Source organism: Muntiacus reevesi, chromosome 6 (genome assembly GCF_963930625.1).
Source record: "Muntiacus reevesi chromosome 6, mMunRee1.1, whole genome shotgun sequence".
Taxonomy (NCBI): domain Eukaryota; kingdom Metazoa; phylum Chordata; class Mammalia; order Artiodactyla; family Cervidae; genus Muntiacus; species Muntiacus reevesi.
The window spans coordinates 44,750,131-44,772,633 of NC_089254.1; the positions used below are offsets into that span (position 1 = coordinate 44,750,131).

At 41.6% G+C, this 22,503-nt stretch overlaps 1 protein-coding gene across 1 annotated transcript in view; it reads right to left on the bottom strand.

Moving 5' to 3' along the window:
- Positions 1-18,929: 18,929 nt before the first annotated feature.
- SYPL1 (synaptophysin like 1) overlaps positions 18,930-22,503 on the bottom strand; it is a 31,358-nt gene continuing 27,784 nt past the window's right edge. Inside the window, exons 4-5 of the mRNA XM_065938685.1 lie at positions 22,294-22,482; positions 18,930-20,486 (exon numbers count right to left, since the gene is read on the bottom strand). Of these exons, the coding sequence (XP_065794757.1) occupies positions 20,361-20,486; positions 22,294-22,482 (315 nt within the window). The 3' untranslated portion in view covers positions 18,930-20,360. The remainder of the gene's footprint in view (positions 20,487-22,293; positions 22,483-22,503) is intronic.

Sequence of the window (22,503 nt, forward strand, 5' to 3'; positions counted from 1 at the left end):
CCATATGTTACTTTGTTTAACGCACCCATCCGCTCTGTGAAGTATTAGCCACATTTTACATCCAAGAAAGCCAAGCCTTGGAGCGGCAGAGGCATCCAACTGGGCCCCACAGCTCCAAGTGGGAGCCGAGATTCGTGGGCCCCAAGCCTCCACTGACAGGGCTTATTATTAATCAGACAATAAACACTGCTTAAGTACCTGTTGGTCCAGGAACTGCTGAGGACGTGAACCAACCGTGCAAGAGGCAAAACGTGGCTTCCCCGGCGTGGGACAAAACTAGGGGGACTGCAGGGGTCCTGCAGGGGGTGCGTTTCTCTGCGCCCTCAACCGCGAGGGCCGCGAGGCCCAGGGTGCCCTGGAAGCTCCCCTAGGAGGGAGGTGTGGGTCCTCCCCGCCAAACCTCTCTGAGGCGCGGGCCCTGGAGCCCGTGAGTCACCGACTCATGCTCGGGTGATGAAGCGAGTGAGCTGAGCCAGCTCTGGAACTCCCAGCCCAGGGCTCTCGGTACTCCCACCACCGGCGAGGCAAGGCTTGAGGGGTGTGGTGGGCGCCGTCGCGCCGCGAAGGGCCTCGAGCCCGCGCGCCGCCCCCTTCTCCGGAGTCTGCGCACATCTGCGCTGGACAAGCCCGCTGGCCGCCTGACCAGCTGTTTTCGCTTTCCAGAGGACCCGGGTTCTGGGAAGCAGGCCAGCGTTCTGAGCTATTCCCTTCCCTTTCCTTTTTTTGTAGAATAGAAGACTGCTCAGGGCTGCCAGAGTCAGCAGCTTGCTCCCGGGTGCCTTGCCCACCATTTGGTTGGCCTGGGGGCGAGGACTCTTGGGAGCTGCCTTTTTCTCTGGGGATGGCCATCTGGGCCCTTCTCATCCAGCAGCTGCTGGAATCCACTCTTCTGTAGCCGCTGTCCTCATGGGGCGCCTTTTCCCCAGTCTCAGCCTCCTGCCCTTTGTTCAGAAAGCAAGCGGCATTACTGAGCCAAGCGTGCGTCCCATCACCTACACTGAGTAAAGCCAGTCTACTGACACCAGGTTATGGTGATGGGAAAGTGCAGCGTTTTATTGTAAGGTATCAGACAGGGAGTCCTGCGCAACTAATGCTCAAAAATCCCCAAATCCTCAGACTGGTTTCAGGGAAGCAGTTTTAAAGGCAGGGCAGTGTGTCAGAGGGTATGTGATTAGCCAACAGCACAATTCTCTGAATGTGAGGTAACAGGGTAGCGTCACCCTGTTGGTATTACCAATCCTCAGGCTTCAGCTGGTCTGGGGACTACGTGATTATGGTCATCATGGAGTTAACTTCTTCCATTTGGTAGGGGGTTTAGCATCTGTAAAACAACTCAGGAAATGTGCATCAGATACTGTTATTTAGGTACTTCAGGCTTCCCTGGTAACTTAGCTGGTAAGAATCCACCTGCAATGCAGGAGACCCTGGTTCAATTCCTGGGTTGGGACAATCCCCTGGAGAAGGGCATGGCAACCCACTCAAGTATTCTTGCCTGGAGAATCCCCATGGACCAAGAGGCCTCTCGGGCTAGAGTCCATGGGGTCGCAAAGAGTTGGACAGAACTGACAACTAAGCATAGCACAGGTACTTCGGCGAGGAACTAGAGATTCTGTGACTGCCACGTGGTTGATTTACTATTTAAACTGTTACCAGTTTTCCTGGCCCAATTGCTGCCTTTGTCACTACATGTTCACATCCTTTCAATCATTAATTCTTGAGCCAGGCTTTTGTGACTCAGAGGCAACCTGGGAGAGTACAACTTTTATACAAACGAGAGGCAGGCAGAGGGCATGGAAGGCGTCTGTCCAGGGAAGACACCATAGGCTCTTGTTCAGCTTGTCTGTCAGTCTGACACCTCCAGTGGAGGGGGGTCTCCTTGGTGGAGTGCCCAGGGACAAGCTCTCACTGGCCATGGTGATATGGGTGACTTAGAGGCAACTTGATCTGGAACTCTCTGAGGTCTGAGAGCTGAGTCTAAAGCAAGCTGAGTGTAAAGCTCTTTCACCTGTGTCCCCTGGCCACTTCCCATGCCTCCAGGGCTGGCCATTCCTACATGAAATCCAGTGTACTGGGGGTGAGCAGGGCTCCTTTCTGGAATGATCTGTGAGTTGTTTGCTCACCTCACTAGGAGGCTTCTCCCAACCTCCAAGTGCCCCGTGCCAACTGCAAATTATTCCATGCAAACTTCATGTGGAAGTTTCATTTATAAATCTCTTGCTTTCTTAAGTGACTATGACTTTCTCTGGAGGATTTTATCTACATAAGCTCTTCTAGGTAAACAGGAAGGGAGAGTGATTCACTGTCCTCAGAAATTAGGAAGAATGCAATTATACAGGCTCTGACACTCCCCTGACACTCCTGTCGGCTCTCAGCCAGCGGGTGCCCTGCCCTGAGCTGGGCTGTGCTCCTCCGCACCTTCCTGGTAGTTGGGCAGTTCCCTTGAGGTTCTTCCAGGCCCCAAGGACTCCAGCTTCCTTCATTCGTGAAGGGTGAGATAACAGGGTAAATAACCCCCTGTTAGGGTGTCTAACCCCCTGCCCAGGGTACCTCTGAGAGTTAAGTAGTGTAAGAGGAATTTCCATGCCTTTTAAGTAGTTGCCCTTTGGTCTGCAGATTTCTGGAAGCCACCACAAGTCACTGGTGTCACCATTAACTTTTTAACATGTGACTCTGGGTTGGTTAATTTAGCCTCAAGATCTGTGATTATTTTCCATCCAAGAAAGTTAAAGGCAGTGGAATTCCACAGAGTCATTTGAAAGATAACACTTTTTAGAACCTAGAGACAGTGAGAACCAGGCTTGGAGGTCTGCTCATGTCTGTTGTTCAGTTGCTAAGTCATGTCCAACTCTTAAAGACCTCATGAACTGCAGCATGCCAGGCCTCCCTGTCCCTCACATGTTTATGCTCATGTTTACCCAGTCTCTAAAGCGCAGTATGCTGGAGTTGAAAGAGTTAAAACTATCTGAGATCAAATTCTGACCCTGCTGTGTGACTTAGGGCAAGTTGATTAACCTCTCTGCACATCTGTCTCTTCCTCTGTCAGAGGGGAATGACACTATGCTTCACACTGTGTCGCTGTGAAAATTAAATAAGGAAACGGATGTAAACTCCCTCACAAATACCTGTCACATAGCAAGGGCTTACTCAATGAGAATTTTCTTTCACTTCTGAAATCTCTGGGGTTGCCTGAGAAGTCTAGCATTAGAAATCTCTCAGCATTTCAGTGGAGTTGCCTGAGAGATCAGAAATGTCTGGGAAGGGACTTAGAAGGGAAATAGGGTCTTGAGAATGTCATATGGTCACCAGGAATCAAGGACCTGAGAAGTTCTTTAGCAGAAATTAGGAGGTTACCTCTTTCTTTTGGATCCTAGTGATGGATGCTTTACAGCATGAGCATGATTACACAGAAATGAAAACCTTTTCCATTTATGATAAAGAAAAATCATCTCCCTGACTTTGGGCCACAGGCTGTAGGTAGCTCAATGCCACTCTCCAATTACATGGGACCCCATCGTAGGTTCAACCTCCCTCCCCAGCCCTGGTCTTTGGGAAGTTTAAAAGTCTTCATAAGTGTATGAAAATAATTGCTGCAGACCACCGGTGTGTTCTCCCAAACTGTCCTGCTCATCAATAAAACAGAAACAATTGCAGTAAAGCGACATTACCCAGGGTCACTGTGAATTGAGTTCCTGTCTGGTGCTCCTTGGGCCTGCCAGTTGCCAAGGCTATCTTGTTGTTGTTCTTGTTCAGTCACCCAGTCATGTCTGACTCTTTGCGACCCCACGGACTGCAGCACGGAAGGACTTTCTGTTCCTCGCCATCTCCCAGAGTTTGCCCAAGTTCAGGTTCATTGCATCAGTGATGCCATCCAGCCATCTCATCCTCTGATGCCCTCTTCTCCTTCTGCCCTCAATCTTTCCCAGCATCAGGGACTTTTCCAATAAGTCATCTGTTCGCATCATGTGACCAAAATATTGGAGCTTCAGCATCAGTCCTTCCTGTGAATATTCCGGGTTGATCTCCTGTGTTAGCCTGACACAATTCATAGATGTTGGTGGAAGACATGAGGCCCCTGTGTCATTATCCCCAGAAATCATAGTAGGCAACAATATCAGCATTTTTTCACTGTATTTTTCAGACCACAGATGACTCACCACCAACATTCAGTAATGAGGTCAAAATAAGTAAGTAAACTTATGGGAAGAGTTGAGACCATAACAGTAAAATGAGGAGAGCTACGAAAAGAGCCTTTCGAAGTGACTGTACAGAACTTTGGCGTTGGCAGAGGTGATGGAAGCCCCGCCCTGAACAGTTGCTACTCCTGAGAATCTGCTCAGGGGCTGTCTGCTGGGGAAAGTGACATGTGCACAGATGAACGGCAGAACTGTACTCTTAAGCCCCGGCAGACACGTGCACAAAGAAAGCCCAAACGAGATAGACAGGAGGAGACCTCTGAGGCTAAATCTTGACTGAGGGGCGGGAATTCCTCAGGAGGATGTAAAGACTGGTCTTGAAAAGGCACTGCATACAGGGAAGACAGTTTGTTTCTGAGGCAGGAGCTCCTAAGTCTCACATTTATGCAATAACATTGAGTGTTTTTTGGTGGAATAAGGCAGAATGAAATTCCCTACAAATGCACCCTTGGCTGCCTGCCCACATGAGGTGAACTTCCTTTCAGGTACTGCCTAGCAACCAATGAATGGGATGAGAGGGCTGCAGGGTTGGGGGTGTAGGGGGCATGAGCTCTGCGGCAGGGTGGTTGTGGTGTTCACTCTTCCAGAACAAATCCTCAGCTCCTCTGCAGCCAGAATCAAGTCTGGCTCCTCTAGGGAGAACACACCCTGGATTCCACCAGGCCTGCTCCCCACACCCAGTTGTCAAGATTTCAGGACCAGTGCTACCACAGACTACTCCCACTCACCAGGCAACACAGGGAACCCTGGGTCCGGCCATGGCTGTCTTTGGTTTCTGGAGTCAGGGTGATGCCCACCCATCCCACCACCACTGCGCTCAGGCTGGGCTCTGTGCCCGGAGAGCAGAAAGCTCGGCAGAGGTGTGCGAGAAAGGAATCACAGACATATCAAGCCAGCAAGACACATCAGGTGCCTCCAACTCCTTTATCTGAGAGGTGATGAAATGGGGGCCTGAGAGCGCAGGGGACCTGAGCAGGGGGCTGTAACCGCTTGGTAGAGAGCTTGCTCCTCACTCCAGTCCGGTGCTTTACTACCCTTCTTTCTAGCTTTCTCCCAGGTCAGCCATCAGAACCCAGTCTCTCACACTGACAGCACCCATGAACTTGTCCCCTCATCCCTGGACTTTGAGCTTCTTGAAGGAAGAAATGTACCGTCCGTTTCGGGCACACCGGGGGGAGTCTGAGAAGCGCCTGGTGAGAGAGGCATTAAGTGAATGGAGGCTGGAGGCTGGGGGGGGTATCTATTTTGGGTTTTGCTCTTTAGTCACAAATGATGGTGCTTAGCTGGACCCAACTTCAGAAAAAAAGGTTTGTCTTCATTTAAAAAGTAATGTTACAAATTAAATAAATAAATAAAAACAAACACCTAACGTTTCCTTTCCAAATCTGTGAGTGGAACTGAGGAGATGATACCATTTTGATTCCATAGCTGCTCTTATCCCTCCCATCGCAGCCCAGCCCCCAGCTGCACCGTGGTCCTGTCCTCCTCACACTCAGACCCCAGTTTGAGAAGCAGGATATGTGGAACCTAGGGTGAGGAGGTGACTTAGTTCCTGGCTGTAGCCGCCCCCCGCCCCAGTCGCTTCCCCTGCTTCCCGACCAGAGAGCCTCTGTCTTGCTCTCACCTCTTGTCCAGGCCTGTCCACTTGGTCTGGATGGGGAAGGAGGAAGTCAGAAGCTTGGAGAAGGGTGGGGCACGGGTGGAGGGAAATCTCCTGTGTGCCCAGGCGCCTGTGAAGCATTGTCCTGTGCCGTGCCTGAAGGAGCAGGACCACATTCTCTTTCTTCACCCCTGAGGAAACAGCCCTCCTGGTGAGGAGGGGTGCGAATGAAAAAAGTTGCCTGCCACATCAGTAAACAAAGGAAGTTGCAGCTGTCAAGCCACTACAGTCAAACCGACAGTGAGCCCTGAGGGAACTCAGGACAAAGTCTAATGGGCTGCTCACTGCCAAGCCCTCAGCCACTCCAGTCACCCCCCAGCAATGCACCCTGGGGGATTCAGGATGGAGAAGCATGGGTTACTGGCTCTAGATAGCTAAGGCGCATATCAAATGAACTCAGGCTCTTGGATCTTCCAAAGGCAGAAAGGCACTAAATTCATTAACATGCTGCTTCTATGCAACCCCATAGACAGCAGCCCACCAGGCTCCTTCCTCCATCCCTGGGATTCTCCAGGCAAGAACACTGGAGTGGGCTGTTATTTCCTTCTCCAATGCATGAAAGTGAAAAGTGAAAGGGAAGTCGCTCAGTAGTGTTCAACTCTTGAGACCCCATGGATTGCAGCCCACCAGGCTCCTCCATCCATGGGATTTTCCAGGCAAGAGTCCTGGAGTGGGGTGCCATTGCCTTCTCCAAAAATTCATTATCATGTGATACCTGATTTTCTTTAATAGTCAGCTTTTCAAATCCAAGTTACCTGATCTTTGTTGCAAAACTCCTATTGATGCTTTTGAACTGTGGAGTTGGAGGAGACTCTTGAGTGTCCTTTGGACTGCAAGGAGATCAAACCAGTCAGTTCTAAAGGAGATCAGTCCTGAAGGAAGGACTGATGCTGAAGCTGAAACTCCAATACTTTGGCCATCTGATGCGAAGAGCTGACTCATTGGAAAAGACCCTGATGCTGGGAAAGATTGAAGGCAGGAAGGAGAAGGGGACAACAGAGGATGCAATGATTGGATGGCATCACCAACTCGAGGGACATGAGTTTGAGCAAGCTTTGGGAGCTGGTGATGGACAGGGAAGCCTGGCATGCTGCAGTCCATGGAGTCGCAAACAGTCAGACATGGCTGAGTGACTGAACTGACTGAACTATATATCTTGGCTCCTCCCTTACCTCTTGGTAGCAATCCCTGAGAGCTACCTATCTGAGAGACTGCCTCCTGGGCTTGGAGTTCTCAGGAAGACCGCCAAATAACACAATTCTCAACATTTACGTGTGCTCTTTTTTTTTCAGTTGATCAGGAAAGGCAGGAGAGGGCGAGGAGGAAGGGATCAAGCCTCTGTCATGTTGTCAACCCTACTACTTTTTCATGCCTGAACCTTCTGCTCTGAGCTCTGCCCTTAGCACTAATGTGGTAAATTTACAGGAAGCACAGTTGAGCAGACATCCCCTTAAGACTCTGCAGAGTAGGGTGCCGTTCCGCTCCAGCTCCATGCGTGAAGCCCAGACTCCACCAGGATTCTTGCCCCAGAGACTCTTGGTGGTCGGTGGCTGGCAGCCACTGGGACTTTATAAGAACCTTGTGTATGTTCTTCCAACCTCTTGGGACATAACCTTTGTGGGCATTAGAAAGTAAGAATATTTCAAGTTCCCTTCCTGAGCCTCTTAGACAATATGAAAAGCTAAATACCAGTTCTAGGGATGGGTGCTGGTTTGGCATTTCACCCACAAAGGGAAGGAGGCCCTGTCATGCCCACCTAACTGGGAACATGAAGGTCCTGCTTAGAAAAAGAGAAGGATCAACTCTGGGCAGCTCTGGGCCTGCAGCAGGCATCGTGTTCACGATCAAGTACAAGGGTAGATGGAGTATAGCAGGGGGTTAAAGAGATCATTTATCTTCCTGTCGATGACAGGCATGAGCTTTGGCCCAGGGCCCAAACTTCTTATCCTTGAAAAACACATTTTACAGATTGCTGGCAAAAACAGGCAACCCAGATTAAGCCGCCAGACCTAACTATTTTCGATCTTCCTCCTACTCTTCTTGAAAAAAAAAAAAAAAAAAAGAGATAAAGATTTTCTGCTTCTTCCTGGTCTCTCCCCCAAAAGACAATAAGAACCACCAAAAGGAAGGCAGGGGCTCTGTTGGGGGTTTGCTCCCCTCCGGAAAGCTCACTTAAGGCCAGTTCATTAAGTAGAAGACTACTTTGCATTTCAGAAGGATTTTTTGGTTTCTACTAGGATTCTTTCAAATGGAAGATTCCTTAGGACATTTAAGGATTTATTTACAGATCATTAATTCACTCATCACAGAGGCTGAAGGGCAGAGAAACTCTGAGCTGACATTTTGAAGGTGCCACCTCAAAGGGTGATTCAAGCAGAAAGATAATATGCTTTGAAATGATAATGTGAAATAATGGGGACAAGTATTTGTTCATAGGGCACCATTTTAGGAAAACATTTATAGTGTAAATACACCAATGATGTAATTAATATTTCAAAGAGGGGCAATCCTCAGTTGTTGCTATAAAAATTTTCTCGAAACCATCACATAAATCAGATCATGATAAAACGTGTTTCTGCCTGGTGGGTTATATTTTAAATCATGAGATCAGGGTTATAAACTTGGAAGTTACATTCCTAATTAGGGATTTGACATCAGACACATCATATATGATTTGATGATTTCTGTCAGAAATTGCAAAAATAATTCTAAACTCCGTGGTCATTATAAATAGTAAAGTCGTGCCCCAAGTACTAGAAAGGTACTCCATGCATCCCAGTGGTCCCCTGTTGTTCAGTCACTAAGTTCAGTTCATGTCTGACTCTTAGCAACTCCATGGACTGCAACCTCTGTCCTTCACTACCTCCCTGAGTTTGCTCAAACTCATGTCTATTGAGTCGATGATGCCATTCAATCAGCTCATCCTCTGTTGCCCCCTTCTCCTGCTGCCTTTAATCTTTCCTAGCATCAGGGTCTTTTCCAATGAGTCAACGCTTTGCATCAGGTGGCCAAAGTATTGGAGTTTTAATTTCAGCTCAGTTCTTCCAGTGAATATTCAGGGTTGATTTCCTTTGGGATTGACTGGTTTGATCTCCTTGCAAACCAAGGGACTCTCAAGAGTCTTCTCCAGCACCACAATTCAAAACTGTCAATTCTTCGGCACTCAGCCATCTTTATGGTCCAACTCTCCCATCAGTATATGACTACTGAAAAAACCATAGCTTTGCCTATACAGACCTTTGTCAGCAAGTAGTCCCTTGTAGCTGCCCCCCAACCTGCTGATCCCTTGACCACTGACTGCTGATTGATTCCATGTCATTACACTAACATGACATGGAGAAGTATTAGGTGCACAGATCTTAGGTGCAGCTAGTTGGAATCACAGCAGGGACTTATATAGTGGGTTTTCTTTTTTATCCTAAGTTGGTTACTCTCCATGTATCAGGGTCCACCCTTTGAAGCATGGCCCTGGCAGGGGTGGACTTCGTATTTGTTGGCATTTTCAGGGGATGCTGCTCTAAAAATACACATTCTAGCCTCCCAGATTCCTTTTTTGGGTTGCTCTTTCTAAATCTATCTGTATGGAAACTGAGGGCTATACAAAGTTCTCAAGAAAATTTTAATCATGACTCACACAGAAGTACAAAGTGGGTTACGATGTGACCCAAAACGCTGACACTTAAAATAAACATTGACTTCGCAATACTACAATTTGTTTTCTCTAGAATTTAAACGAGGCTTTTGAAACCAGATTTTTAAAATACACTAGACATGGTTCCTGAGGAGCCTTAGCTGACACCTTTTTTCTTTCCAAATTATTCCCTTGACCTAAGAGCCCCTGGAAGTGGCACAAGTGGCTTGACAGTTTGTTGACAAGAACAGCAACACTTCACACTTCATTGGAAAGTCATAAAGGCAAGTTCCAGGTCATTAACTGAGACTTTTAAGAGGAGTTGCTTGCTGCACTGGTATAGTGGGATTAAGGACAATTTCTTTTAAACTTTTCACAGCATTTAAAAAAAAATTTTTCAAGTGCATGAAATACAATTAATAAAAAGTCTTGATTCATGACACACTCTCATCATTGTTCCCTGCATGGCTTTATTTTACATTGTTATTTGCTAATGAACACCTGCTGAAAATAACACCTAGCCAATAACTTCACCACCATCTTCCCTTGCCCATCTTCCCTCTCCGTCCCTGACTTCTGCCTCTCACATAGGTTACTGCTCACCTATATTTGGTGTTTGTCATTCTTTCACTTTTTAAAATGAGTTTTATCAATACGCATATATATCTAAATAGTATATAATCCTATTTGCTTGGTTAATAAAATGAGTGCCACATTATACTTTCTTTTCTGTAGCCTGTTCTTTTTATTCAACATTGTTTCTGAGACATTCATGTAGTTAGTAGAACTGTAGTTCATTATTTTCACCTCTGTTGTAGTTCATTATATGACTCTACCAAATTCTATTTTTATTTTCTCCTGCCAATAGATACTTGGGTTGTTTCCATTTCTTTTTTTAAAACAAACTTTTTTGCTATGAATAGTCTCCTCTCTATTTCATATTACACAGGTGCTAATTTTTCTTTTGGGTATATACCTAGATATGGAATTACTGAGTCTTAAAGCATGAACTTATATGCAGAGTACATCATGAGAAACACTGGGCTGGAAGAGGCACAAGCTGGAATCAAGATTGCCGGGAGAAATATCAATAACCTCAGATATGCAGATGACACCACCCTTAGAGCAGAAAGTGAAAAGGAACTAAAAAGTCTCTTGATGAAAGTGAAGGAGGAGAGTGAAAAAGTTGGCTTAAAGCTCAACATTCAGAAAACTAAGATCATGGCATCTGGTCCCATCACTTCATGGGAAATAGATGGGGAAACAGTGGAAACAGTGTCAGACTTCATATTTGGGGGGCTCCAAAATCAGTGCAGATGGTGATTGCAGCCATGAAATTAAGACGCTTACTTCTTGGAAAGAAAGTTATGACTAACCTAGATAGCATATTTAAAAGCAGAGACATTACTTTGGCAACAAAGGTCCGTCTGGTCAAGGCTATAGTTTTTCCAGTAGTCATGTATGGATGTGAGAGTTGGACTATAAAGAAAGCTGAGTGCCAAAGAATTGATGCTTTTGAACTGTGGTGTTGAAGACTCTTGAGAGTTCCTTGGACTGCAAGGAGATCCAACCAGTCCATCCTAAATGAGATCAGTCCTGGGTGTTCACTGGAAGGACTGATGTTGAAGCTGAAACTCCAATACTTTGGCCACCTCATGCAAAGATTTGACTCATTGGAAAAGACCCTAATGCTGGGAAGGATTGGGGGCGGGAGGAGGAGACAACAGAGGATGAGATGGTTGGATGGCATCACTGACTCGATGGACATGGGTTTGGGTAGACTCCGGGTGATGGACAGGGAGGCCTGGCATGTTGCAATTCATGAGGTTGCAAAGAGTCGGACACGACTGAGCAACTGAACTGAACTGAACTGAAAGCATGAACAACTTTATAGATCAATGACAATTTTCCAAAGTGGTTATATTTATACTCTTACCAGCAACATGATCACATTGATTCATATAGCCTTCAAACTTGGTGTATCAGACTCCTTAACTTTTATCAATAGTTGTAAACTGTATTTCTGTAAGGTTTTCATTTACATTTCTCAAATGTTTCTTAGCTCTATTTCCTTTTCTGTGAAACACCTGTTTGAATTTTCTGCAGTTTTCTATTAATTTTTTTAATTTGTCTGTAGAAGTCTTTATTTATTCTGCATAGTAATTGTGCTGTAATAACTTCTCCCAAGTTGTAGCTTTTATTTTCTTGAAAGTATCTTTTCACATGTTTTGATGGCTCATTTTCATGTCTGAATTTGCTAATGTCATCTTTTATGATTATCATACTTATATCAGAAAGATATTCACTTATATTTTCTTCTAAAAGTTAGAGTTTGCTTCAGATATTTAAGCTCTTAATGCTTCTAGATTGGATTTTTTGTATATGAAGTAAGGTCTCCTTTCAGTTTTTTGTCCCATTTGTTTATTAGTGTTTCCTTTTCCCACTACTTCTAGTGTGACTTAAAATTTCAAGTAAGCAAATTTAATTCTGGACTCTATATTTTATCCCTTGGACAGTTTGCTGGTATAGTCCTGAACCAATACCACAGTTTTTAAATTATTCTAACTTTATAATAAACCATTTTATCTGCAAAGCTAGGCCCCTTTCCTCATTATTTTCCTTCTTCAGTTATATCTGGGTTATCCTTGGTCTTGTCTCTCAAATTTTATGATTTTTCTATGTATAAATTTTGCACATCTTTTGTTAGATTTTTTCCCTTTGAACCTCATAGTTTTATGGTATTGTAAATTAATATTAATATTTAAAAATGCTTTCTGTTTGTGTCTGGCGTATAGAAATTGTATTTTTTGTGTTCATCATATTGAATGTCTAATCATTTATTTTTAGATTTTTTGGAGGAGTTCTATATAGACAATCATATTATCTGCATAATGACAGTTTTATTTCTTCCTTTTCAACCATTATGTGTTTCAAATTATTTTTCTTGAGTTATGGTGCTGTGTAGGGTCTATAGAGTGCTAAAATGAAATTTTTTCTGGTTTTCAAAAGAAAACTTCCAATGTTTTCCTACTGAGCACGGTTTTTGCTGTAGTGGTTTTATTTAAGATTGGATTCTAATGAAATGTTTGCAGTCACACACACTTTTTAAGTATATTATTTATTTGGCTACCAGGTCTTAGTTGCAGCCTGTGTGATCTATTTCCCTAACCAGGGATTGAACTCAGGTCCCCTGCATTGGGAGTGCAGAGTCCTAGGCACTGGACCACCGTGGAAGTCCCCCCCCCCCCCACCTTTTTAAAGAATTTTATCACACAACATTCTGTTTCCAATCGGTTGGCCAGAACTTAGCCATCAAGCTACATACAGCTGCAAGAGAGCTGGGAAATATATAGTCTTTTAGCTGGTGGCAAAGGGCAAATGGTGTTCTGTTCATAGAAAGTTAGAATGGCTATTGGTTGGTAATGAGGAGGCTCTGCCGTATATTGGGGATGTTGCCCAGAAACGAAGATGAGCAGTTAGGCCAGTTATCACAAATGTCTTAAACCCTTCTGTGAAGTTATAAAAACAAATAAGAACACTGCAAAAAAGCTGCAAGTTACTTCCTTAACCCATAGATCAACCTCATGTACTTGCTGATCTCAGTGTTCTGTTCTGGGCCTAATCCAAGACTTCCCTGTTGTCAGGAAGGGAAGAGTAGAAACAACATCACTGACAATTTCATTTAAGATGCTCAGAGTGGAATTAGCAGGACCAGAAATATGAAAAAGTTCATGGTAGAATGTAAATTCAAGGTCCTAACTGGTTAAGTGCTGGTGCTATTTGTTATGCCTCTAATTTTTATATAAATGACTCTAGAGTGAGAAAACATTTTACCTTTTGCAATTTCAAGACTCTAGTATATATTGTGAAATAGCCCAGAATATGGACTCAACTGCAGAAACAGTATACCCATGTTTGTATCACTGCATCTAGCAGAGTGCTCAGCATTTAGCTGATCAGTATTTATTGGATAAACTGTTTTCCAGGAATGTTATTAGCCATTTTGCTTCTCCTTTAAATGTTGGGCATTTTTAAAATCAATTTGAAATTTATTTAGGGGAGTAATGTTGAGAATCTAACTTGCTTTTCCCCTGAATATCCAATTTTCTCAATACCAGTTATTGAATGATGCTTTTATAATCCATTGACTTCTGACACTTCCTTTTATTCTAAGTCACTATTTATAAGATGGTATATTTCAGGGCTGGGTATACTGATGTGTCTGTAATGAACTGCCATCATGTTTGTAGTAATCTGTTATAGAAGGCTCAGAAAATGCATACAAATGGTGAAGAACGGGAGAGCTGCCCAGGAAAGGTTGTCAAGGAGACCTGGTAAAATTTCAGACGTTTAAGAGTACGATTGGGCTTTCCTTGTGGCTCAGTTGGTAAAGAAACTGCCTGCAATGCAGGAAACCCCGGTTCTATTCCTGGGTTGGGAAGATCTGCTGGAGAAGGGATAGGCTACCCACTCCAGTATAATTGGGTTTCCCTTGTGGCTCAGTTGATAAAAGAATCCGCCTACAACGTGGGAGACCTGGGTTCAATCCCTGGGTTGGGAAGATTCCCTGGAGAAGGGAAAGGCTACTCACTCCAGTATTCTGGTGGAGAGAATTCCATGGACTATATAGTCCATGGGGTCGCAAAGAGTCGGACACGACTGGGTGACTTTCATTTTCAAGAGTAAGATCAATCTGCACAGCTGAGTGGTTTTGTCAAGCAATATGTCCAGTCTTAACGTAGGAACAGAGAAAGCTGAAAGAATGATCTGTGGTTGGGCTTCTGCGAGGCAAGGAAGTTGAGAATGCTGGCATGAGAGGAGTAGCTAGGTAGGGAAGAAAGTAAAACCAGAAGATATGACCAGAATGTGAGAAGACTGACCAGCAGTTCTGATAACATCAGAGAACAGATGCAGTGAAATTATTAAAATGAGGGTAAGAAAGATTTCAGAGAAGGAGCAATTAGGGTAAATAGGTCTAGCGTGTGGTTATGGAGCTGAGAATGAAGTGTAATGGAGACAAGGAAAACCAAAGCATTTCCCAGGACCTTGAGAATGATACTGTGATGAAGGCCCTATTTATTTATCTGAGATCTCTACTAGTCATATAGCTCCCTTCTCAGTTCTGATGACAGACCAACACATGCTGTAAAAAAGACTGTGTGCTCAGTCACTCAGTCATGCCTGACTCTTTGCAACGCCATGGACTGTAGCCTGTCAGGCTCTATCCATCCATGGGATTTCCCAGGCAAGAATACTGGAGTGGGTTGCCAGTTCCTTCTCCAGGGGATCTTCCCGACCCAGGGATTGAACCTGCAGCTCTTGCATTGTCAGGTGGGTTCCTTACCACTGAGCCACCAGGGAAACCCACAATAGCCATTACAGAATTGCAAATTAGGATCACAAAGATATACACATCTATTGGAATGACTAAAATTAAAAAGACTGACCATACCAAGTGTTGATGAAGATGTGAAGTAACTGAACTATCATACACTATTGGTGAGAATTTAAAATGGCACAATCACCTTGGTGCTTTCTTAGAAAATTAAGTGTTTCTACCACATGATTTTGCTATCCCATCCACACTGAGCTATGTACCCAAGAGAAACATATTCATACAAAGACTTTTATATAAATGTTTACAGCAACTTTATTTCTATCAGCCCCAAACTGGCAACAGCTCAAGTATCTACCAGCAGGTGAAGGTATAAACCATACGTGGTATATCCACACACTGTGTCTAATAGCTATAAAAAGGAATGAGTTGTTGATATAAGCGACACAGATCTGAAAATAATTATGCTGAGTGAAAGAAGTCCAACAAGAAGAACATTCTATGACTCTATTTACATACAACTTTAAAAAATGTAAACTAATAGAAACAAAGATCATTAACTGCTGGGGAATAGATGGGTAAGAGAGATCATCATGGAGCATGAGACCACTGGTTACGATTCCCTGCTTCCATTGCAACGGGTGTGGGATCGATCCCTGGTCAAGGAGCTAGATTCTATATGCTGTGGGGCACAGCAAAAACAAAAAAACAAAAAACAAAAAAACTGAACAGCTAAATTTTTCAAACTTGACTAGCAAGTAAGGTTTCACTTGTAATTACTGTTCTTATACAAGTAAAATCCAAATTTGAACAGTAGGAAATAGATTCTGTATGATAATATTATAAATTATATAATAGTATTAATCACTTTAATTTTAACTGGTAACTATTTTCCATTTATTTGTCTGTTCCACAATGTAAGAACTATTAATATTGACCAAATTTTACATATCACTAGAATGACCAATATGCAAGGTGGTGTAAATCTGTGGTTGTTTACTGAAGCAAAATGGCAGCAACTGTATTTTCAAATAAGCATATTTTCTATTTTTATAGACTCCAATGACAAGTATAATGTAACTATAATTAAAGATAATAAAGATTTACTCTAATTTCCAAACATAATGAAAAAACAAAACTATCAGTTTGCAGATGATATAATTATCTATACAAAAGGAGAGGAACCTACAAATTATTAAAATTACCAAGAGGTTTAGAGGTGGTGAGGGGTAAAAGAACTTGTCTGTAAATGCAGGGGATGCAAGAGATGTAGGTTCAATCCCTGGGTGGGGGAAGATCACTGGAGCAGGAAATGGCAACCTGATCCAGTATTTTTGCCAGGAAAATTCCATGGACAGAGGAGCCTGGTGGGCTACGGTTCATTAGATTGCAAGAGTCGGACAAGAGTTAGCAACTGAGCATACAGACACACACACACACACACACATGATTTAGAAATACTGCCTTGTAGAAAAATGAATAAAGTCAATAAATAATACAGAAATCCTGTACACCAGCAATAAAAATTACAATTTAGTTTAGAACATAACTTAAGTGTTACTATGTACAATAGTAACCAGGGCTACAAGATACAAATGTCAATCTAAATATTTACGCAGAAAATTATAACTTTATTGAAGGACATAAAAGGAGACATAGATCATGCTCATAAATAATTTTATAAATATGACAATTCTCCAAAACTGATATATATATATTCAATGCAAGTTTTTTCAACTGAAACCCCAAAGGTTTTTAGGAACTTGACCAGCTCATCCTAAAATTTATATGAAAGGGTACAGGGCTCAAGACAGTCAAGACCACTGTGAATAACAATGATGGTGCTTTGGCACTCATCCCCTCAGATGGCAATTCTTTCTGTAAAGTTACATAATTAAAGGGTGACAGGGCTGACATGGATTGGTATAGAATGTAAAGAGCTACAAATAATACAGAAATGATATACGACAGAGGGAACAAAAGATGAACTTATAAATAACTACCATGAAAATTGGGAGTATTTAAAAAAATCAAAATTAGATCCCTACCTTATACTATATACAAAAGTATACTCCCAATGGTTTAAAGACCTAAAAGTGAAAAACAAAACTAACATATTCTGAAGAAAAGAGGGGTGAATATCTTTATGATAGTGAGAAGGGCTTTTTAAGACACAAAAAGCACCACCATGAAGACAGTTAAGTCAGTATTAAGACAAACTTTTGTATGACAAATCACAAAGTGAAAATACAAGCTACGGAGAGGAAGTATACAAAAGTATACTCCCAATGGTTTAAAGACCTAAAAGTGAAAAACAAAACTAACATATTCTGAAGAAAAGAGGGGTGAATATCTTTATGATAGTGAGAAGGGCTTTTTAAGACACAAAAAGCACCACCATGAAGACAGTTAAGTCAGTATTAAGACAAACTTTTGTATGACAAATCACAAAGTGAAAATACAAGCTACGGAGAGGAAAATACAAGCTACAGTTGCAATCTACATAAATGTCAAAGGATTAGTATCCAGAATAAAGAGCACCTCACATCAATAGGAAAAAGACATAATAGAAAAATTGGCAAAGGATATGAACAGGCAATACAGAGCAAACCTAAGTGACCAATAAACACAGGAAAGGACAACCAACCTCAATCCCAATCTGAGAAATACAAATTCAAAAATATCTGACAGTATTGCAAACCCATTAGAATGGCAACAGTCCAACAACATCAAGCATCAAGCAAGGGCAAGAATACAGGCAACAGGGACTCTTACATATTGTTAGTGGGAGACTAAACTGACACCATACTCGCACCTTATTGAACAATTTTTACTACCTAAGTTACAACTGAAAATGTGACTACTTCACATGCCAACTATTCTACTTCTAGTGGTATATCCTAGAGAAGCCTTCACATATTCTGCAAAAATATTTCAGTGCTATCTGTAATAGTGAAAAGAAAAATCTATTTCAGCAAGGAAAAGGCTGTATCTATAATGCTTTATTTCCTTCAAAAGACAAAACCAAATCTGACATAAATAAAACAAAATGCTAATATTTGTTTTCCTTAGTGGTAGAAACTTGGTTCTATACTATTTCTTATGCTTATCTTAAAGTGTTAGTCGCTCAGTTATGTCCGACTCTTTGCAACCCCATGGACCTTAGCCAGCCAGGCTCCTCCGTCCATGGTATTTTCCAGGCAAGTATATTGGAGTGGGTTGCCATTCCCTTCTCAAGGGGATCTTCCTGACCCAACCTAGGGATCGAACCCAGGTCTCCACTGCTGCAGGCAGATTCTTTACCGTCTGAGCCACCCGGAAAGCCCATACTTATCTTAAATGCTACATGACTTTAAATTTTTCAATTAAACGTAAAACAAAGTATATAGCAAGCAACTGACCTTAACATTTATAGCATATCTTTATTCAAGTGACTTCAATTCACAAAAACATTGGTAATAATGCTGTTTATAAAAAATTATTTGCAACCTATCACCTGGTAAGGCAAAGCTTTTATCGCTTCTGTCCTGGAAATTATCCTAAAAATCTTAACCCTGTAACACTGACTCAAAATCAGAGAGTGAAAGGCAACAGAATGGACTTTTTCCTAGATCTATGATCTCATTATTTATTAACATTTAATGCCATTAGCTTAAAACTCTTTGAGGTCAGCATTCTTATTCTCATTTTTCAGATAAGCAAGCTGAGGCACACAGAGGTAAGTAATTTGCCTAAAGGTAAAGAATCTGCCTGCCAATGCAGGAGCTCCAAGACACGGGGGCTCAATCCCCGGGTTGGAAAGATCCCCTGGAGTAGGAAATGGCAACCTAGTCCAGTATTCTCGCTGGGATAATCCCGTTGACTGAGGTGCCTGGCAGGCTACAGTCCATGGGGTTGCAAACATCAGACAAGACTGAGCCAACAATGAGCTAGTAGGTGGTGAAGCCAAGATTCAAATTCAGGCAGTTTGGCTCCAAAGCATACACTTTTAATTAAGAATCTTTGCTGCCAACTGGACAGTCAATTAGAAAAGGTTTATCAGTAAAACTCAACCTGAAAGTTACAAATAAGCATTTTAAAAATGAGATTGAAAGAAAAATAGAACCAGGGTCTCCAAAGCATTTTTTATTCCTTGCCAAACATTAAACAAACAAAACTACTGTAATATTCTATTTCTTGCTTTGTAAATCAATTCTATTTTATACTGCTCATGCCTTTAAGACGAAAGTTTCTCTATAATATAACAATCAGTGCACTCTTTATTTTAACTTCTTTATTAAGGTGGATACACATTCTCATATTAACAATTCTTGTGAACAAAAGCAACCAAAATAAGGCAATAGTAAGATGTGCTTCACATAAAAACAATCATGTGGCTAAGAGGAGATCTGGCCCTGTACAATAGAAAGATTAGGAAGCAAAACGTAAATAAACCCTATATTCCAGAAGCTACCCAAATGTGTGAGCAAAGACAGCACACCCATAATATAGCTCACTTAGGTTCCTTCTTTACGACGCATAATTCCTTAATTATCCATTTGTGAAATAAGAACAAACATTAAGAAATGTGAAATCCAAATTGCATTCATTTTCACAATATCAATACTAAACTCAAGACAGCAACTTCATTGAATATAAATGTTTCAAAAGTAAAAGGCAATCTTAATTTTTTTTGTCCTATGAATAGGGTCTGCAAAAAAAGGTAGATTATTTAACTCTACTTGCAGGAGACTAGGTCTCAGCCTGCACTGAAGGAGCATAAGCAACAAAAGACAGCAAACAAATATCACTAGGAGTAATGCCCATACATATCAAAGTATCTAGGTGAACCATGTTTCACTTACGTAGCAAATCTATTAAATAACCAGCATATGGAAGCTTACACCTCATGCGAGAGAATTATCAAATTAACTCTACATCTATTATAAATCTCTAAACCCCACTCCCCAAACAATTTTAGTACACCTACCAAGTACTGTAGGTCATTTAGAAAAACAGAAATAAAACATACATCAGTCTTTGTAGTTAAGCATTTTTCATAACATATAAACAATGTTCAGATATAAACCGTTAACTAAATGTTTTTTCTAAATATGATTTATGTAATCAAGACTTTCTTAAACAAAGACAGGGCTTGGGAATATGATCTGTACAAACTTACAGTAGTGTATATTCCAAAACAGATTTTCTTCCTATTATGATATGACAATAAAACTCTTTTCTGAGTGAAGATATATGTTAAGGCTTAAGGTGTAAACACTTCGGAAGGAAAACAACTTAGTGAAGAAATTACCGTTCATTTAAAAATGTGTATCATCTCATAATAGGCCCCTGAATTTTCAAATTCACATGTGAGAATACATTTACATCTTAAATTTCTAGGAAAGGCACAAGCTTTATGTATAAAAGCAGCAAAATTTTAAACCCACCAATTTACTGAAAAAGCCATTACTTTTATTAGAAACAAAAAATGCTTCTCAAGGTGTTGGCAACAGGTCATAGTACAGACATTTATTTCATACAGTGTACTTCTCCCTTCAATTATATTCCAGTTGGAGGAGGAATACCTCCTTGAGAAGTAGTATTTGATGGACTGTGAAAGCTGGTCTCCTTGTACACAAACCATGCATTTCCTCCCCAAAGTATCATATTCAGAAAGCCAAAGATCTAAGAAAGAGAGAAACAAACATGAAAATCTAGTATACTATTAAAATTTCATACCTATCTTAGTTTTCCTATAAAGATCTAATATTTCCAGGCCATATACCATCATTTCATTTGAAGTCTGAACTATACATCAAGTGGAATAAAAAAGGAAGACTGTATGTCAATGCCCTATTTGGATATATAATGCCTTATTCCCAGCGAAATCTCTAAATCTGTAACATATCAAATCATGACTAAAAGATATTTATTTTTACATGTGCATTATTACCAATTAAAAAAAGGAATTAAATTTGAGAAAAGTAAGACCTTCCATTTACTACTTTATATTTAGACTCTAGTGGCTTCTGGTGACGAGAACAGGAATCCACGGTTCCTTCACTAGGAGGGGTTTTACTTTCTCCCATCTGAGTGGTTATAAACGTCCTTTGTGCACCTTTTCCTACTTCCCTACTTCATCCCCCTCCTACCATCACTTTTGCTTCCACAGCTGCAGCCACAAGAGAAAAGAAGTCATAGAAGAAAACATTATGTTACATCCTGTAATAATCAACCTAAAAGAAATCAGCCTTCCCAGGCACAAATCTGGAAGTTCAAAGTCTCAGAGATGAAGGAACTGAAGATATCCTATTTTCACAGTACTTTTGTTTTTTTAAAATAAAGAAAAGAACAGTAGTGACCTATGAGGTAAGAGTAGGGTAAAAAGCTTGGGTACTATCATATTTGTGCTGTTGTTGTTTAGTCGCTAAGTCGAGTTTCGCCACGCCATGGGCTGTAGCCCGCCATGCTCCTCTGTCCATGGCATTTCCCAGCAAGAACACTGGACCGGGTTGCCATTTCCTCCTCCAGGGGACCTTCCCCACCCAGGGATGGAACCTGCGTCTCCCGCACTGGCAAGTGGGCTCTTTACCAATGAGCTACCAGGGAAGCCCCAAACTGCTTTCTTCTTTTGTATTATTTGGGTATAAAAACACTTCTGAAACTATCTCAGCTCACCATCAATATATATGGGAAAAAAAAAAAAAAAGACTTTTAAAAGAAAAATTTGGCCAAATTGCTTTATAAGGCAAGACCAACTTTATCCACTGGAAAAATACTTTCTTGAAAAGACATTACTCCTTAAAAGTAATACCCTCATTATATTAATAATATATCTGTATTTGGATAAAATACCATACAAAATAATATTTAAATTTAGAGGCCAAAATTTTAGGATTATTTAAGGAACTATGAAAGTACTATTTTCAAAGACCCAGAGCAAATCAAATTAGAGAAAGGGCTAATGTCCATGGACAGAGGACAGTTCATGGGGTCACAAAGAGTCAGACATGACTTAGGGACTAAACAGTAACAACAGAAGTCAGATCTGGTTCAAACCTTGGCTTTGCCAACTTACTAGCCCTGTCACCTTAAGTGATTTAACATACAAGCTATATTCTTTGTCAGTTGTAAACGAAGATGGTAACACCACTCCCCACATTCCTGTCAGAACTGACATATGTGTAATGACCTTAGCACACAGTCTTAATAAATGTTATATTAGCACCTTTAGGGTCAAAGTCTTGCCTAGTTAACGTTAATAAAAACATAACCATGATCTTGTCTAAGCTTGTTTACAAGTAATAATTTTCTTCACAAACTTTTTTTTGCTGTTATAAAGACATATATGATAACTAGGATTCTGATAAGCTTGGTAAAGGTAAGATCAACATATTCATCCAGGGACTTATTAAAACTATTGTTTTCTTAAGTCACTGTAAGGTTTTTCTAGTAAGTGAAATAAATTATTTTATAAACACTGCATACTCACCACAGATACGTTTAGGGACCCCATACTCGTTACAGAGACGAACTGGCACAACGTTCCTTGAACACTACAAGGTTTAAGCTCCTGGACAATGCTGGGACCGGTAGCTGTTTTAATATCTGTAAGAGCTTTAGCCCAGGCTGAAGTGCTCACCAACCACAAAAAAGTCGCAACAATAGTAATTACAAAGTCCTAAAGCAAAAACAAGTATGA